Raw genomic sequence first — 20617 nt, forward strand, 5'->3', positions numbered from 1 at the left:
GATGTTTCAAAAAACTTTTAGCACGTTCAACGATAAAAAGCCCTCTCTAGAATACTAGATACTTTGATATATATATAAGCAGTACTAAATAGAGGCATTATCAACTTTCTGTTTATTATTATTATTATTATTATTATTATTATTATTATTATTATTATTATTATTATTATTATTATATTTTTTACTCATTGAAAAAAAATAGTGTGCTTACAAAAAGAAATCAATGGAATAAATACTGTGTATTATTTTTGAAAACAATTTAATTAATTGTTGTTTATATTTATCTTACGTTTAATTACTCTTCTGTTTCCAGGGGCGATGCAACCGAGAGAAACCACCCTGCAAATACTTTCATCCTCCCCAGCATTTAAAGGATCAATTACTTATCAATGGCCGTAATCATTTAGCATTAAAAAATGCACTTATGCAACAAATGGGTCTTACACCAGGACAAGCACTTGTACCTGGTCAGGTGCCGACAGTGGTATGTTAATTCAATGAAACTAAAATAATTATATTTAATTTACTAATTTATTTACATCTTTAGTAGTTATTATTTTCACTAAATAATTATTATCATATAATGTTAATGATATATTTCAAGTATATGACAATTATTTTTTAGTAACCGTTGAATATAACGTGAAGCCTTTCAGACATTTTTCCTTTCTTTGCTGAAGCTTATATGCTTGACTTAATATCTATTTAATCATTTTTGAATATTGTGTTGCATGAATTTATTGTTAAATATTTAGCATTTTATGCACTTCATTAGAATAGTTTTTCTTTTAATCATTTTATCAACTACTAAGCATACAACCATTAGCACTTTAACAGTAGACTCTCGATAGATGTTTCATTTTTCCACTAATCCTTTTTTCGGTCTCCAATTTCACCTCCCACTCTGCTACTTACACCTCCCCCTAATCTGTATCTTCAATTTCCAAATGACTTTTGCACATGTATTTAAACTAATATAAATTTAAAGAAAGTAGATGTCCATTCAAATTTCTTAGAATTAATCGATAGGTTGTATATTTCTAAGAACCTACTCGTGTTTCAGTCCCAATCGTGTACACCTGTCAAGAGTCTACTGTATTATTATTTTTGTGTTAAACTAACGAATTGAATTTGCATTTAATTAATCTCCACTATTGTTTGAAATATTTAAACACAGACAATTAAATAATATTTATTATCATGGTTAAAGTTTCCTTTCAACAAGATTTTTAAAATTATTTTGAATAAAGTAATGAAATAACTAGAAATATTGAAAGGTGCATGTGGATAAAGGCTTATTTACTTCAAAATCAATTTCATATTAGTGAATAAAAGTGAATTATTGAAATGATTGTCGAGTCGCGAATATATTGACAACGTTTTAACCAATAAATCAACTACTCGTTGCATAATTTCACTATGTCGCACAAATTCGAAATTAATGTAGAAAATATTTTTGTTCGATTATTATATTACACGTATGACCGGCTGTCTGTCCCTTATGTTTGCTGCTGTGGTGCTCGTGGTTGTGGTTGATTGTTGGTGTATTCTCCGATCGCTACAAATGGCGAACAGGAGGGTCAACCTCCTCCGTCATCTACGCACCATCACCTCCAACAGCAAATCCAGCAACAACTTCTCGCTACCCACGCCTTTATGGTAACTTTTGGTTTTTGGTTTGGCTTTCACTGAAAATAAATAAATAAATCCATAATAAAGATAAAAATAAAATTTATAGAAACAATATAAATATATAAATAAATAAATGTAGTCTACGTAAATAGGAATAAATTTTATTTAACAACTGCAGAAAGCTTTAGTAATAAATTTAGTGTGGCATAATCTTTTTTATTATTAAATGTTATTTTAAAATGAATTAATGTAAATGAAAATTTAGATGATTATTAAAATTATAATATAATATATGAGTAACTCGTTATCAAGCAGTTTCTAAAGTTTATTCTGTTACGTAGTTAAAGCTTTTCTACGAACGTAAAGTATATTTGTATACGTAAAATCATAAATAAATGTGTTCACGCATGCTTGCAAGTACTAGATATTTTATGATACAACAATTAATATATTTAACATATATATGTATTAATATAAAAAGTAATTATAGTGTAATAGATTAAAAATATTTCTCAAATTTTTTAAGGTAGTTCTAGCTTTGACAAGGGTCTCTAAAATGAGTTAAAACAGGACTAAAAAAGGATTATAATATTTAAAAAAATTTTTAATTGAATAATTACTGTGTTGATACGATATGTGAATCATATGCTTAACCTCGAAGAATTTAAATACTTTTTTTAGTCCTAGCTTTTCGACCAATCGACAAAGAAGAAAGGATCTTCGATTTTTGAAATTTTTATCACTCTTCTGTTTTAAATAAATCTTAGCAAAACTCCAAAAATGACTTTTAGTTATAATCATTAATGTCAATTCTTCAATTTTATTACCATTTATTTTTAACTTTGCTTAAAATTTATTTAATAATCATTTTAATATTTTTTTATCGGTGTTTTAAAATTATCTGCAGTATATAAATCTTGAAAATTGAATAAAAAAAGACAACAAATAAATTTATCTCGCAGAAATCAATTAAAGCAATTAATATTTGCAAATGAATACATTATACTTAAAAATTGTGCTTTTTTGCAGACACTCGTCAAGTGCTAGAACTACCTTAACAACTTAATGAACTATTGTTTTTTTCTTTTTTTAAAAAAAATATCTACAAAAAAACAACTTTATAATTATTCTTTTTTTGAATTTTATTCTAAAAGTGAATATTTTCCTCCTTATTTGATGAGTTTACTTTAATTCAATAATACATATTTTAAATAATTAAATGACAACAATAAAGAAGGGAAGAATGATTGAAAAAAAAAAAAAATAATTAAAATTGTGAGATTAATTTCATCGACACTTGAAAAAAATTTACAGCTGTAGGAACAATATTTTCTAATTAGAAAAAAAAATTATTTTATGCCTGTATGATATTCTTTTTAATTTAACGTGATCTAGATAATTATAATAATTATCTAAATAATCAAAATAGACATAAAGATTCTACCTCGGCTGTACCTTGATTGTTCCTACAATAATAAATTTTTATCGGTATAATTTTGAAATCAAATCAGGAGAAATAAAAAGAATATTTAAATACAATAGACTGATATAAATGTATATATAAAATAATTGTAACTAATTTTGACGCTCCTGAAAATTATCTGGAGCATTTCTTTGTTTCACAGGCTACCAATCCGTACCTGACTGGAATGCCGCAAGTAAATAACACGTACACGCCATATTTCACACCAAGTCCAATAATGCCAGCTATAATGGGGCCAGCTGACCCCACGGGGGTTGGTAGCCCGCTCGGAGTGGTGCCGCAGACAGTAGCGATGCCGCAGAAATTGGCACGAACAGATCGTCTCGAGGTATGTCTACCACCAAACTACATTCAGCACGGCAGCCAACACGGCGCCGGTGCAGCCCAGTGCTCGATGACAGGGCCTAACGCCGTTTACCAGGTCCCAACAGGTCCTCCTAATCAGGTCTCGCCTGTATCCACGATGCAATCAGTCAATCAATCCCCATCGCCCACTATCACAAGTACTGTATGTACACCCCTACACAATCCTCATCCACATCATCATCCTATTCATAATCTTGTTTATGTCCATGCGTACTACTAAAACGTGACATTTTATTTTTTTTTATTTTTAATATTATTGTCATTACTACGAAAATTATTTCTTTATCATTTTCATATAATATATTTAGTTGTTTTTTCATTATTATTCCAACTTGCAATCAAATTAGTGAATGCTCGGAGATCGAACGTTTATTATGGCTTAATTATTTTTATTTCTTAAATGATCTACTTTTTAGATTTCACTAAAATAAATAGACTCTTATGAATTTAGAAGGTTAAATAATGGATATAATTAAATAGATTGGATCAGAAGAATACGTAACGGCCTCTTTTAGTGTCATCGAACACTTTTTCATCCTTTAACATACATAGGATTATACATATACTATAAATACAAAAATTTATTATATATATGCATAAATATATATATATATTTAGAAATACCGTATTGATTTATTAGTTTTGTAAAACAATCTGATAGTTAGAGTATGTGGTAGGAAATGATGATTTTTTAATTTATTATTAAAAAAAAAATTATTGAATTCATTAAACTATTTTGTTAAAATACAAAAAAAAAAAATTGAATTTATCGTTATTTGAAAATTTTATGATGGATTGATATTGATTTTTTATAATGTTATAAAACAAAAGAGTCAAAAAATTTATCTTTATTCGATAATTATTCTACTTTATACTTTACTATATTTTAGATATTCAATTTTCAAATCAATTTAGAATACGAAATATTAAACAGTAAAAAATAATATGCATAATCAGCTGTACATGTATATATATATATATCATGATAAATAATATTTCACTCGACGTAAGTACTTGTCAACGACGATAGATAAACTCAAATTTTCTCATAGAATTTTAATTAATAATTTTAAGTAGAGAACAATGATGATGACGTGAGTAAATAATTTTTAGAAATTCATTAACAAGTCAGATATAAGCCTTAATTTACTCCCGATGAATAATATTGAAAAAAAAAATATTAAGGGTAAATTATGGACGGAAAAAGGATAGATATTACAATAATTTAAAAGTTTAATACACCAAGTATAAGAGCCTGGACATAATAAGAAATAATTTTTAAGAATAACATATTGAAGGAAAAAGTTAATTTTACAAACGGTTTTCAAAATCAATTTAACAAATATAACAAAAATTATAATTGTGCAAAGATAGTTACTATATGCGGATTATAAAATTATCCACGAAAATGGGAAACGTATGAGTGAATCAAAGGCTGATAAGTTGAATTGAAAACATAATTTTTTTCTTTATTTTATTCTTATATTTGTTTATTGTTTTACCAGAGTATTGTAATAGTTTAATAATTTTTTATACAGTTTTTAATGAGTTTAAATTACACATGAAACAACAAATAATAAATTAAAAAATATACTGAGAAAAAAATTTTTGCTATTCAAAAAAATGCTGATTTAATCAATAGAAAAAATTGGAAGTATTCGTAATAAAATATTTTATTCAATTTAACGAGATGTATTTTAATATTTAGTTAAATATTGTATTTCAGTGCGGAAAACTCTAAATTTCTGCAGTGCGGAAAGTAATCGTTTTCTGCACTTAAGTGTTAAAGTGTAATTACTTGAAAAAAAATATTACTTGTTCACAGTACATTTTTTTCTCAGTGTACATAAACTTACATCAGACATAAAAAAGTTTTTTTTTTTCATACAATTTTTTTTAAAAAATTAAAATTATTGTATAATTTGAATAATCATTTGTTCTCTATAAATAATTGAGTTAACTAATGAAAATTCATTCTAAAAATAATTTAAAAATATTGAAAAATTGATTGCTAGTATAATTCGAAATATCATGCCTAACATAAATGTCAGAGGAGATTAATTAGAATATATAAACATATTGCGTGATTCTAAATATTAATATAATGGCAATTTTTTATATATTCTTGTAAACACATAAAATTTTTACATTCACTAATACGTCAAAATAAGAAAAAAAAAATAATAAAAAAAACTGACATTTTTGCTACATGAAAATTTTAAAAACCTGACAATGGTTCGATAGCTACTATATAAAATATAATAAAGTAACATATTTTGTATTTGATGTTTTGAAACGAAACTAAAGAACACGCGTGAAAAAAATAATTGATCTATACATCGTGTAAACTGAGTCAACTGTGACAATGTTATATAAAAATGAAGCATCTTCATACTTTCTTACAATTGAAACAAAACGTTGACTTTGATTGAACACAACTAGAATTTACGTAAATAAATTATAATTTTAAAGGAAAATATCAACGATGTTTTAGGTACCTTTTCATAAATAAATTCCAATCGATAGATTATATAAAAGTCATGAGAAATAAGTATAACTATAATAAGAAAATAATAATTCGTAATACAATTAATATAATTACATTTATTTATTTCATTTTTAATTCGACGTTTTTCCGAGTTGAGATTATTTTCATTTCATTCACATTTCCTCCTTATTACTATAACAATAAAAAAAAAATAAATAAGAATAAATGCTAATAAAATATAATATTCAATATAATATTTCTTAAAACAACGCCGAAGTAATTTAATTAATTAATTAATTAAATAGAAAGAATAATGAATTTGATGACTTATCATGCAATACAATTGAATAAAAACGAATATTATGGACGAATTTTTATAAATATTAAATATTAAATATCATTTTAAATTAATTATGTGTAAGCAGAATGAAGTTAAATCTGGATGTTTAAAATTGAAATATACGGAAAATAGGCCTGTCGTTTACTCTGTACTTGTTTTATTCAATCAATTTTCTATGCTTTAGTTGTCTTAATACATATTGAATTGTATTCAAAGACAAAAACTATGAATAATTATTTATATAATTCATGAGTGCACGTTTGATAAAATATTAAATTATAAAATCCACAAAAATGTACATGTACGTATGCAATTTAATAACTAAGTGTATTACATTTAATGTAAAATGCTAAAAACAAATGTTATGGCTATAAAAGTCATGTGAAATGTGTTACTATATGCATACGCACATTGAAATAAAACATATTTCATATGTATATAGTTAGGTAGGATAACAAATTAATCAATTATATTTTGTATTAATAATTAAACCGGTAGCAAAAATCGAAAAAAATTTAAAAAGAACGAAAGGAAAATTTTTTACCCTTAGCTATTGAAATAAAATCAGTTGAAAAAAATTATGTTCATAATAATTGTCTTTGTTTATTATAAAAATTTTTTTTATTTTCAATAATTGATTATTAGTAATAAAATTTTGGTAGAATTGTATTGTGATAAAAAATATATTTATATATATAATAAATATAACTAGACGATTAGAACGTGTCAATACTCTAAAACAAATTTTCGAAATTTGCTTCCGGAAGTGACATGATTAAAGTGTTTATTACTTGCCGTGATAATTAAACATTCCTCATATAGTTTGTGCATTATAATTATTTATTTTATATTTAAAAAAAAAAAAAAAATAATTCATGTACTAATAATAATGATAATAATAACAATTCCCTATGTTATATTTGGATATTTTTTTGTTTAATATCTGACATGAGAATGCAAACAAGCCCATTAGAATTACTTGTAGTAAATTTGATCGATAATTAATAACAATAATTAATAAATAATACAGCGGGCCATACGTCATAAATATTATTAAACATTGAAAAAAGAAAAAAATTAACAAATAATTTTAAAAAATAAAAAAAATGCAATAAAAACAAAAAATAAACTAAAAGAAAAAAATATACACAATGTGATATTGTTAATTGGATGATATTAACTACATTATTACTCATTTATTAAGTTAAGATAAAAAAAAATAATAAAAAATGAAACTATCGGAATGATCGATTGTTTAACTAATCACAATTGGTTTAACAATAACATTTATTATACTATTAAATAATTTAATAAAATTAATTATGATTGGAAAACAATAATCATATTCATACCTAATTGTGATCATGTATTGCGATGACTTGCACTAAGTCCGGGTCACGCGAAATCTTTTAATGATGGAATTCAAATAAAAACAAATGTAATTCAACTAAAATTACTTGCTTAAATTGTTTATTATACATCAAATTCAATTATTTTATTAATTACATTTTTTTATTCATTATATTTTATACGTTAAATAATATTTTACTTTATTAATCATTATTTTATTTAATTATATTTATGTTTTTTCTCTCTTCAACATAAATTGTTAATATTATGTTAATATTCAATTTTATCAACCGTGATGAAATTTGAAAAAGCTTTGCTAGAATTAATTATAACAATTTTTGAATGCATTTTTTAGTATGCTTTCATAGTAATTTTGTTCTATAAAATTTAAATATTAACTTAACAACAAATTTAAGTTTAATGAGAAATTTATTGGTTTAAAAAACAATTATAATTTAATACCCCACGTATAAAATACATTTGTTAAGTCCTTTTTACAACGAAGAAAAAAAAAAATCACAATTGATTGCTTAATCACTGCAAAATTTAAAATCACTTATACTTTACATCAAATTCATATCAATTAAATAAAAATATTACTAATTATATTCTATTTAAAAAGCAAAACAGATGATTAATTTATATATAATAATAGAATACAAATTTAAAAAAAAAGAAAAAAAAACAAATGATGAATAGCAATAAATATTAATTGAAATATATATATATATAAAAAAAAGAACGGATGCAATGCTGATTTAAGTGGTGATAGAATGTACACCAAGTAGACATGCGCAATTTGCTGTTGTTATTTTCACTTTTGGTATCTTTCTGTCTATCTATTCATCTCTGTCTATATATACATACTTTGAGCTGTCGTAGAACAATTGATAATATTTATATTTCCTAATAATACAATGCTCTGTATCTTCTTTTACAAAAACATATTTTTTCTAGCTTTTTTAATGTATCATATCCAATTCTACATGACATTCGGAATCTTCAGATTTTGCTAATAATTATAGCTGTCTTTTTTTCAAACATTATAGCCGCAAATATTATTTTAAATGATTGATATTAAATATATTTTGTTTTTACAATAATTTTAAGGTCGATATAATTTTTAGTGTCGATGGAAAAAATTTATTGCAATTATGAATGATAATTTTAGTTGTAGTAATGGATAAAATCTTGTTATATTACCAAGTGTTATTTTTATTATTTTTATTTTATTGTAATATATACATAGTGTATTATAAAAGTGATATAAAAAAATCGAGATTATTGTAAGAACAGAATTTCTGCATTGATAGAAGAGATTTATGACTGTTAAAAAATGATTTATTCATACAATTGAATGGAATAAGGAATAAAAACTAAAAATTAGGTCTACACATGCGCAGAAGCATCGTAACGCAAAAAAATTGGTTTGTGCGCATGCGTAGTCCTAATTCTTAGCTTTTATCCTTTATTCCATCCAATTGTTTGAGGGCCTTATCGTTTATTAATCGAAATATGCATAAAATGGAACCAAATTCTAACCTTATTTTAATATTAACAAACATTTTTTAACAGTAAAGAAGCCTTCTTCACCATTATAAATCTCTTCTATCAGTGTTTCTAAACTCATGACAACGTAATTTATTTTGAATTGAATGTCAATTATTTAAATATTTAATTTACATTATTTAGTACTAATCAATCGACTAATAAGACTCTATGTCTACTGCATTTACTATAAATATGGTATCTAAGTAATTTTATAATCAATTAAAAAAAAAAAAAAAACTTAATTTACACATTACAGCCAAATGAATGCATGTAACTTAAAATATACATTACAGTAACGGAGCTTGTATACATTTTTATACACTCTGATTGCATACATATAAATTGACTTTTGCTCTAAAATACTCACGTCACGCATTGCTAATACGTGTTACATCTCTATATTAGTACGCACAGTGTCATTTACAATTTATAATCATGCTCGTAATGTCAATTAACGATATTTCGATATGATTGATCAGCTAAAGTACTCGAATGACATTTTATTATATTCGTAGATTAGTTGCTTATTTATTTTTATACTTTACATTTAATTACATTCGTTAAATAATTTTTATTCAACCGTGTAATAATGTATTATTTAATTCACGCCATTATAAAACAAGACGATAACACTGATTAACGTTTTGTACATTCGGACATTCATAGACATAACTTGATGTCATAAGACATGATTCGCATATCATATAGAAAATAATTGAATATAAATTCCAACATCATATTAACGTGAATTCAACACACGTACTCATTTAATTATGTTACAACGGTAATTCATAACCATATTAAAAATAATTGAAAAAGATCTGGAAATTAATTAATATACATTTAAATATTTAATTCAATAAATTATTTATTTTATTTATATATATTAAATAATATTTTTAGCGGTTAATTACTTAATTTTCTCCATTTTTTAAAATGAAAAAATTTTTCTTGTTTGAATATGAGTATCAATATTAAAGGAACATGAATGTATCTTATTAAAGATCAATCGATTAATTAATTAAATTGATTTTTTATTGTCTGCTTTAACGCACGTGTTTATTTATATCTTGCTTTATAATTCCATCTATATATGACATATATACGTTCGTATTTTTCGTATCTATTATGCACACACAAACAATTATAATATTTGTTTATAAAAAATATTATTATCCATTAATCAATTGTAACAGTAGCACATATAATTAGTTTATTTCGTAAGTGTTTGTGTGTATATATGTTCTGTAATATTTTTTATTACCTTTTGTGTATTGTATTACACTGACAATGATGTTATTTTATACATAGAGTAATGATTATTATATTAAAAATATCTCAAAGAGTCAAATTTCGATCGTTATTATTTTTATTGTGAAATAATTATATAAAACATGTGTTTAAACTCTTTCTAAAATTGCTATTATATTCTCAATCTGTCAAATAATATCAGAATAATATTTTTATTATTAGTTATTGCACTACAGATTATCTAATTATTATTTTTCTTTAAATAGAATAAATGCTTCAATCTAGATATGATTATGAGATTTAATAGAATGATTATTAGTATGTGCTTTTTATGAACTTATTAACGAGTTCTGATAATAAATTCAATTTATCATTGTCGTTAAATTGAAAATTGTATAAAAAAATAATACGATACATCTAGAGAGGTAATCACTCATTAATAATTGATTCAAAATAGCTAGAAGTATATTATTAATTTTATTTAATTCCAATTAAGATATTTAAAAATATAAATTATTTAGTATAATAACTGAAAGGTAATATCTGATAAATATTTATCTGTTAATAAGCTGAGAATAATATTATAGTTACTAAAGAAAATCAGTTAAACATTTTGTTTTTATCATATTTAACTATGTATTCGTATTTTCTTTTCTTTTAATTTATCCATCGTTCAATATTTTCATTCACAATGTATTTACATCACTCTGTAATATTATGACACATAATAACCGGACAATATAGTCTCCCTAAATGCTCAGTGAACTTATTTAAAATGATATGAATTCATTATTACTGCTACCACCGAGCACTCGTATAGAATTAGTAACATTAGCAATTAAGTTCTTATTGTGGATATTATTTAATTTATTAACTTCCCATTAGAAAGTGTATTGAGGTCGATTTTTGAAATTCGTAATTTTATCATATTTTTATGTTTTCAGACATTTGAAAGCATGTTTGAAGGTTTAAATATAAATTTATATACGTACGTAAAATTGTCCATACGTATAATTGTACGCACGTATGTCCGGCTTTTTTTCATTTTCGATATCTCGAGAACTACTGAAGATATCGACCCCAAATTTATTTTATTGGACATACATACGTATGATACGTACGGACAATAAAATTGCTAATGACTTCACATGAATGTAAACAATTCTATATTATTTATAACAATAACTATTTATTATAAACAAAAAAATTGAAAGATGACAAAATTACGGATTTCAATTAAAGGGAAGTTCGTCGTCAGGATACATAGTAAGCCCGGATTCATTTTTTAATAAATGTTATCATGAATATTCTATTATTTATAGATGAATAATATTGAAAATGTTGATAATTAAAATGATATCCACTTGATAAAGAGCTAAAGTTTATGTAGATTAATGATATAATGATTATTAATGATTTAAATGAAGTTAATTTAATTCACAGTCGTATACAAAATTGATAGAATTTGTTCATTTTAGATGATAATTTGTTCATAATATTCATAAATTACTTTTATAGATTAATTTAAAAATCCTTTTGAACCCTTTTTCCATTTTATATCCCGAAGCTAATAAGCCATAAAGTAATTCACACGCCCTTTACTCACAACAATGACCCTCATAGATAGAGTGCTATGCCATGCGTGTTCGCTCTTGCTGTAGGTATGTCGCGAGTTTCAACGTGGGGCGTGCAAACGCGGCGAGACGGAGTGCCGGTTTGCGCACCCCCTCGAGACGGTGCAGGCGAACGAGGACGGTTCTGTGACGGTCTGCATGGACGCTGTCAAGGGCCGATGCAATCGGGACCCCTGCCGCTATTTCCACCCCCCTCTGCACCTTCAAGCCCACATTAAGGCCGCACAATCTCGGGCTAGCATTGCGGTAATGCATTCTCTCTCTCTCTCTCTCTCTCTCTCTCTCTCAAACACTCTTTCTTTCTCTCTCTTTCTCTCTTTTTATTTTTTTTTTTTGCTTTCATTCATTCTATTTATTTTTTGTTGAAATTTGAAATTTTATCTTAAAAATAAAATATAAAAAAATTTTTGTTTTGATTATTTATTTTGTATTATAATATTTACTTATTTTATAATTTCTTAATCAACTATATAAATTAATAATAAGTTGAATAATTATAAGTAATAATGAATATTTGAAATATTAATTTTTTTTTTTTCTTTAAAATAAAATTTTTTTATTAAATTTCTAATGAAAATTAAAAAATTTTTTCTTAATTTCTGATTATTTATATTATATTATATTAAATCTATTTTATTTTTCTTTTCATCCTTTCCTAATTTGCTAAATTTTGCATAAAAAAGCTTCAACCACTGTGTCGCATTTTATCAATACTCAGTATGTTATGTGTTTTTTAATAAGATTTGCCCATCCATTATAAGAAATTAAATATTTATCTATATTAAAAAAATAAAAATTAATATTACAAGAGATATTAATAAAAAATATTGATCATTAATACTTAAGATGATCAAAAATGATATACAGTGGTTACGTTAACGAATTTGATCAAGATACGAGAATTATAATGATAATTAAATTGAAAATAAAATTAATCGAATTGAATAAAATGGATGATAAAAAGAATTAGTGATGAAATAAAAATTGACAGAGTCTCATATCTCGATATATTCTAGTTTGTTGCTTTAGTGTATGTTCATCTGATGTCTTTTTTGTTTAACGTTTAGTCATGAAAGTAGTATGTAGTGAGTAGATAGAAAACCCGAAAATTATCTCTCTGTTATCACAAATACCACTATTTCTATTTCTATTTCTGTCTTTCTAGCAGCCTCTCGCAGTTATCCAGGTGCAAAATACCTAGTTGCATAAATACACCAATCACCTGTTTGATTATTTAGATTATAATAAATTATTACTTTACTGTTATAATTCAACCGTTTCATTTTCACTTATTTTCACAAAATAAAAATTCATTAAGTCTAAATATCTTATTGGTAATATTATTTATCAATTGATATAATCAAAATTTAATTTTATTTTAAAAGAATGAGGATTAGAAAAAATAATTGTTATTGAAATAAAGTGAAAATGACAAACAATATGAAATTGTAAATAAATGTAGTTAAATTACCATGAATGACACATCTGAAACACAACCTTGCTGACAAGCTGTGCTGCACGAATCCTGGCTATCAACCCCGCTGCTGTTTGCTGCTCAAAATTTAAAAAAAGAAAAAACAAACGCCTACACATATTTCAAAATTATCTTAAAGAAAGACTAAATAAATCATTAATTGATTTTAAAAAAATACGATTGTGGATTTAACAGTAAAAATATCAAATTTGATCAATCGGTGTTGTTACACATTTTCAAAACATCTTGACAGTCTAAAATAGCTTTGATATTATTTTTTATTCTATACTATTATTTTTAACTTATTTTATTCTTATCAAATACCACATTCAAACGGGTAAAATCATTTATTTAATTAAATTGATTACTTACATTTCTAATTACAAAAAAAATCATGTGATATGATTTAATTATGAGTTATTTTAAATATTTGTTAAAAAAATTTATTTTAAATGAAATTTAATTAATTTTCTACCATTTTTGAAACTCGGTATTTAATCTTTATTTTTTTTTAATTCCTTTTTTTAATGTTTATTTACTCTGATTTTCAACAATTAATTCTCTATTCGATCTTGACAACCGGAAGATAAAACATAGTTTCAGCCAGATCAACACAGATGACAACATCATCACATCGGAACAAATAAGAAGAAATTACAAACGGATTCTGGCAGACCAGCTTGTTGGCAGGGAAGTCTCATTTTCTATGGATGGTTTTTAACAACTCAAGAGTGCATAAAAGTTGAAAAATAATCACCGTGGACAATATTTTTTTTTTTGTTCATTACTTGCTTGGTACACTGATAGAAGAGATTTATGATTGTTAAAAAATAATTTATTTTGCCTTATTGGCCTTATCTTGTATTATAAACGAAATATGCATAAAATGGAACCAAATCCTAACTTCATTTTAATATTATATCATTATATTAAAAAAATCATATAATCCATAATAAAATATGGATTGTATTGGTTACATTATGTTTCTTAATTGTTAAGAAGATTTACTAACTATTAAAAAATATTTTTTAACAGTAAAGAAGCATCCTTCACCATTACAAATCTCTCTTATCAGTGTATAATATTTTATTGCCATTAAAAAAATATACTCCTAATGAATAGCTAAGAATATTTATATTTTCCACAACAATGCACTCTTAAGTGTTGGAGAATTACATAATTGGATTTCAATTACGCGTAAAGTATAGTTATTTTTAAACAAATCCATTAAATATATTTTTATTATTGACATCAACACCAAACATTATTTAGTAGACTTGATATTTATCTTATTTTTAAAAAAAATATATATATAAATAAATTATATATATATTTATACATATTTCAGTACCATTGAAATTTTAATTCAACATACAACATAAAAATTTTTAGCAACAGTAATACAAACGACGTAATTAGATACTAAATAGTTGAATGACAATGACATAAAACAAATTATTTTAAAAACATGCTCAAGAGAAATTAACGTCATATTAATTTATTTCATTTTCAGGATCCATGAAAAGCTGTATGATATCATATAAATTACTTAGATATTATAATTATATTTATTCATCAATTAATTCTCCATTACAAAAAATTTATTCAAATAGTTTATATTTATTACTAACAATAACTCACTATAACCAAAAAAAAAAAACAAAAAAAAACAAACTAATACAAATATTATTAGATGCTGCAATTAATGGAGATTCAAAACTCAACACAATAATTTGCTGATTACATATATTCATACTACAATATGATAATTTATTTCAGATATATAATGGGATGAACAATATCACCATCGATTATCATTTATATTATTTATACATTTAATTTGATGAGTTATTAATATTTTTCATGATTTTTTAAACTATTTATTATCAATATTAATAATTTAAAAAATTATATTTTAAATCAAATTGATTTATTAGATGTATTTATCTAAATAAGTGATAGATTTTTCTTTAAATTATTCACAGAGGAAATGGTAGACATGAAAAATAAGTTTTTTCCATTGCCACGAATGTCGATGATCATCGAGCTTTTATTGCAAAATGATAATTTTTTTTTATAATATATATATATTCTAGTTTGATTATTATTATTATTACGATTATTCTCATTCTCATATGTTATTGATTAATTTATTTCAATATCAAAACCACGTATTATATGTAATTATTATTAAGTATTTGAAGAAAAAAAAAAAAAAATCGGTTAACGACAACTATATTTTCTGCCTAAAAGCCTCAACTTATTCTTTTTTCTTTTTTTTGATTTTTATCTTGCCCTCTTGCTGACGATGCTTCATGCTTGCTGAAACAAAATCTTCGTACGCTTCGCTACCTGCCAATTAATGCCTGTGAAAACTGCCGACGAAAATTATCTCAAACGCACGACTGACCAATCACCGCTCATCACATTATGAACCAAATAAATGCTACAATACAATGGCTGCACCTAAAATAACATCAAATATTAAATTAAATAAAAAAAAAAAAAAACCAAAAACAAAACAAATTTTGATGACTTCGGAATCAATGGAAATGGAAAAAATATACAAAATAATCTTGGATAATCCAGACCGGACAGTTGTCGACCGGGAGTGTGCCCGGAATTGGTGCAATCGCTGGCGGTGTGTCAGGTGTACCAACATCAGCAGTACCTGGAGGACTCCAGAACGCGAGTATGGCAGCAAGCATTGAGCTCGGGAAGAAGCGGATGCGTGACACCAATGATGATCTGCTAATGGTACCACGGCTTTTGCATGATCTACACTTTCCTTTATTTCAAATGAGTATCGAGAAATTATTATATTGATTTTAAATGTAGCTTTTTAGAGGTTATGTTTTATTTATACATTTTTTACATTAATGCATTTCTATTGTTCAAGTCAATTTATTTATTGCTCGGTACTCATAGTCTACTTTTAAGTTGAAAATATATTTTAGATAATGGCATTGTAAATACACTGCGTGCTTAGAGCTCTAGCTCTTCTGTCTCTCGTCTCTAACAACTACTCATCATTTCGTAATGTCAATTTTCAAAATATTCTAAGATAAATTATTGAGAAGCATGATTGGTTCTGATTCAACTGATTTCATTTATTTTTCAATTCAATTAATTTGAAGAAAAAAGAAACTTTTAAAATAATTCAAATACTTTCTTTTATTTAAAATATAAGATTTATTTAGCATCGTTATTGTATTGCGTAATGAAATTTATTTAGAGCTTTTAAAGCTTCATGTTGTATTTATGAGTGTTAAATTATTTTCTTGTTAAAATTTTTTTTTTGATGTTAGAAACATAATAACTCATTTAAATATCATAGTTTTTACAATCTAAGCTTTTATAAAATTGTAAAATTGATAAATTTACTACACTGAAAAAAATTTATTGTTGTAGAAACATTATTGTACTTCTTAGATTAATTATCTCATTAGATAGTTGTAGGGGGCTATCTAGATAATTGAGTGACGCTATCTAAAATAGTTGTTTTGGAAAGATACTCTTCGTAGCTATTTCAAATATTAATTAGAAATTAGCCTAATTAAATTAAACAATTTTAGCAGTGAATATTTTCACAATAATAAATAATATTTTAATCAAATGACGTTAATATTAGAATGTTATGATCAGAGATGAGGTTATGTACGCCACTAGTCACTCTGGAGCGTTGTAGATGGCGCTGTTGTAGCTATCTAGCGATTCATCTATAACAATACTTTAGATAATTCCTACAACTATAGATGTTTTTCAGTGTATCAAAATATTAATTAGCAAAAAACATTAAAAAAAAAAGAAGTAATTATTCAAAATTCATCTCCAACACAGTGATATAAAAATAAAAATTCCCAAGATTATGATAATTGGCTTTCAAGCTTTCGCATTTATTAACAACTGTTGATTACTCTATTTTAATAGTTTTTTCTTGCTGTGCATATTAAATTAAATTTAAATTACCATTAATCATAATCTATTAATATTATCGTTTATTTATCATCATTTTTATTATCATCAATTCCATGAGTCTTCATTCTAATTTGTGATTCATAAATTTTTTATTTCGCTTTTTAATTAGTGTTAACAGCTACAATTATTTGTTTAATTATTTTATTTTACAATTAAACTTTTTCATACGTGCAATGAGTAATATTATATTTATGTTTCTTTTATCATATCGTATTATTAAAAAATCGCTCGAAGAAATATCGGCTTCGTTGGCACTTTTGTTATCGGCGTGAGTTACAAATTTTTTATATGTACATATATATGTATAAGAGACATACAAAAGTATACGTATATATATACATATAAATCTATATACAATAAAACAATAATGACGTAAAAATACATACCATCACATTATTATTACGTGCTAGAGTGAATTTCACAGTTAAGGCAGATCAACGTAACGTGATTTCTTGGGAATATGTCTTCACAAGCTGCTGCGTCATCGGCACAAGTTTTATGCACTAGTAGACCCATTATTCCTCTTCTTTCGGTTCCTAAAAATAAATATTAAACGAATGATAAAATTCGTATTGCACCTTATCCTCGAAAATAGTTGAAACCTATCCTATCTTTGTTACAGATGGATTCAAAATCGTTTGGATCGTTCTACTACGAAAATTTTGTAAGTGAAGAATAATAAAATATAACACCTCCGTATTCAATTCGCGCCAACTCAGATCATCATCTAGATGAATAAAAATTGATGTTGTTTATTAATATCCCTTTTCTTTAACAACCGGCGCATTAACATTAATAATATCATTATTAGTATGATTATTTAGATATTTTATTTTGGTAATAATACCTTAATGTATCAATACTAATAATGACTTTGCTGGGGTAAAAAAAAAGAAACAAATTAAAAGCTTAAATTGGATAAATAATATGAGCGAAAGATAGAGGCAGCAGTGATGCGTGATATGTTTCTCAACTAAATTAACGGGTGGTTAAGATAATAAATATTTAATTTACAAAGTAATTTAATGTTGATATTTTTAAATGATTTCAGGCCTTTCCGGGAATGGTACCTTATAAACGTCCAGCTGGAGACAAGTCTGGTATGCCAGTTTATCAGGCAACTGGTGCAACAACCTATCAACAATTAATGCAGTTGCCGCAGCCTTTTGTGCCTGTGTCATGTGAGTACGCTGGAACACCATCCCTTCCTCAAACCTCTAATCAAACAGTTACAAATACCCAAAATTTAATAGTCTCTCAAGCTAGTGTGAATACAACGACTGAGACTAACGGTATCCTAGTTGATCCTAATAATCCACCTCCACCGCCTACAAATAATAGTTCAGGTGGTGGTAATGGAGGAGGCAGTAATGACGCTAAAAAAATATTAAGTAATCATGAAATTGAAAATGCTCATAACTCTCCCGAATTAAATCATACCAGTTCACCACAGGTAAGCCAATTAACGGCTCATCCAGTTTCTACAGCAACTATGAGTTCTATGGCTAATCTCACATCAGTCCCTAATGTTACAAATCTCTGTTCAATGGCAAATATGACATCTATGGCCAATATGTCATCAATGGCATCAATAGCAAATATGCATCAAGTTAATTCAATGGCCAACTATACTATGGCCAATATGGCTAATCTAAATGTCCTTAATACGCTTGGGATGGCACCAAGTTTTGCATCAATGGATCCAGCAATTCTTGCTAAAGAGGTTGCTCAGAAAAATTATGCTAAAGCTATTAAATTATCACAAACATCACAACAATATGGAATAAATCCTTTATCTGCATTGAATTATACTGGTGTTACTTTAAATAAACAAGCTTTATCAATGAGTCCTCAAAGTGCAGCTGCTGTTGCTGCGGCTGCCGCTGCTGCTGCTGCATCAAGCAATGCTCCAAGGCAAATGCTTCCTCCTGGACTTGCAGGTATTCCAGCAGGTACTGCTTTAGCTTCTACTCTACCTGCTAGTTTACTTCATTATCCAAGACCTCCTAGTGCTACGACTACAATCAATCCTTATTCACTGATTAGACAACATACAATCTTGCCTTCACCATATGTACAAGCTTCTTTATCTGGCATGCAAAATGCCACAACCATCCAACAAGCAACGAATCCCTATATGCAGAATCCATATGCAATGCTTCCGGGTATGGCAGCAGCAGCGGCTATTCATGGTGTCGCTGGAATGTCTGGTGTTACCCCTGGCGTACCAGGAATACCTCAATTACAAACTGCTAATCAAGCAACGATAGCCACACAGCCACAAGTTGCTATCCCTGTTAGCACTGGTGTCATTATGCAGCCTTATAAAAAAATGAAAACTACATAAATAGGGAAAATAATTTATCAACTCTTAGCTAGGGCTAATTAATAAATAATTACTTGTTTCTATTAAAACAAAAAAAAAACAAAAATGCATGCATGCCATTTTATTTTAATCACTTAGTAAAACGTAAAAAAAATTACAAAAAAATATTTTCATTCAATTTTTACATTAAACGAATATTAATTATACAATTTACAAAAAAATTATTTATTGTTTTTAAATGTCAAAAATTTTAAAAATACAAGATATTAATTTTGTTAATATATTATATAATAATAATTTTGTATTTTTGAACTATTTTTTAAATTAGTTCTTTTTTTTTTTTAATCAATTGTGACGAAATTTATATTTAATTGAAAATGAAATATTTTCGTGTGATTTGATTTGAAATTTGTTTCAAAATTAAAATACAGAAATAATATTTATTATTAAATTAATATGAAACCTCAATATTAACATTAATTTTTCAAAATTACAGTTTCTTTTCTAGTCAGACATTGTCAGCGAACAGTGCCTTATTTATTCAATATTAATCAAATAATTTAGCTCGAACATACTAATTGCTATTGATCATTTTAATTAAAATGTCATTAAAATAATAAATAACAGATACTCACAATTTTTATTATTGTGTGATACACTTCAGTTCAAGTACATATTATTAAATTTAAATAAAGACTTTATTGTCATTTTCATGTTACTTATCGATAAATAACTATTACTGTT

The 20617-nt window shown here is 25.6% G+C and overlaps 1 protein-coding gene across 13 annotated transcripts in view; it reads left to right on the plus strand.

Moving 5' to 3' along the window:
• LOC118068102 (homeotic protein spalt-major-like) overlaps window positions 1-19987 on the plus strand; it is a 75167-nt gene extending 55180 nt beyond the window's left edge. For 3 of the 13 annotated variants that reach the window (XM_035085282.1, XM_035085289.1, XM_035085290.1), the window contains 7 exons: window positions 314-484; window positions 1576-1659; window positions 3240-3443; window positions 12123-12341; window positions 16159-16326; window positions 18170-18211; window positions 18599-19987. In XM_035085282.1, the coding sequence (XP_034941173.1) occupies window positions 314-484; window positions 1576-1659; window positions 3240-3443; window positions 12123-12341; window positions 16159-16326; window positions 18170-18211; window positions 18599-19894 (2184 nt within the window). In that variant the 3' untranslated portion in view covers window positions 19895-19987. The remainder of the gene's footprint in view (window positions 1-313; window positions 485-1575; window positions 1660-3239; window positions 3444-12122; window positions 12342-16158; window positions 16327-18169; window positions 18212-18598) is intronic. The other 10 variants (XM_035085283.1, XM_035085284.1, XM_035085286.1 and 7 more) reach the window with 10 other exon arrangements.
• The last annotated feature ends 630 nt before the right edge of the window (window positions 19988-20617 follow it).

This window comes from Chelonus insularis, unplaced genomic scaffold (genome assembly GCF_013357705.1).
Source record: "Chelonus insularis isolate UGA/USDA-ARS -01 unplaced genomic scaffold, ASM1335770v1 contig_399_pilon, whole genome shotgun sequence".
Taxonomy (NCBI): domain Eukaryota; kingdom Metazoa; phylum Arthropoda; class Insecta; order Hymenoptera; family Braconidae; genus Chelonus; species Chelonus insularis.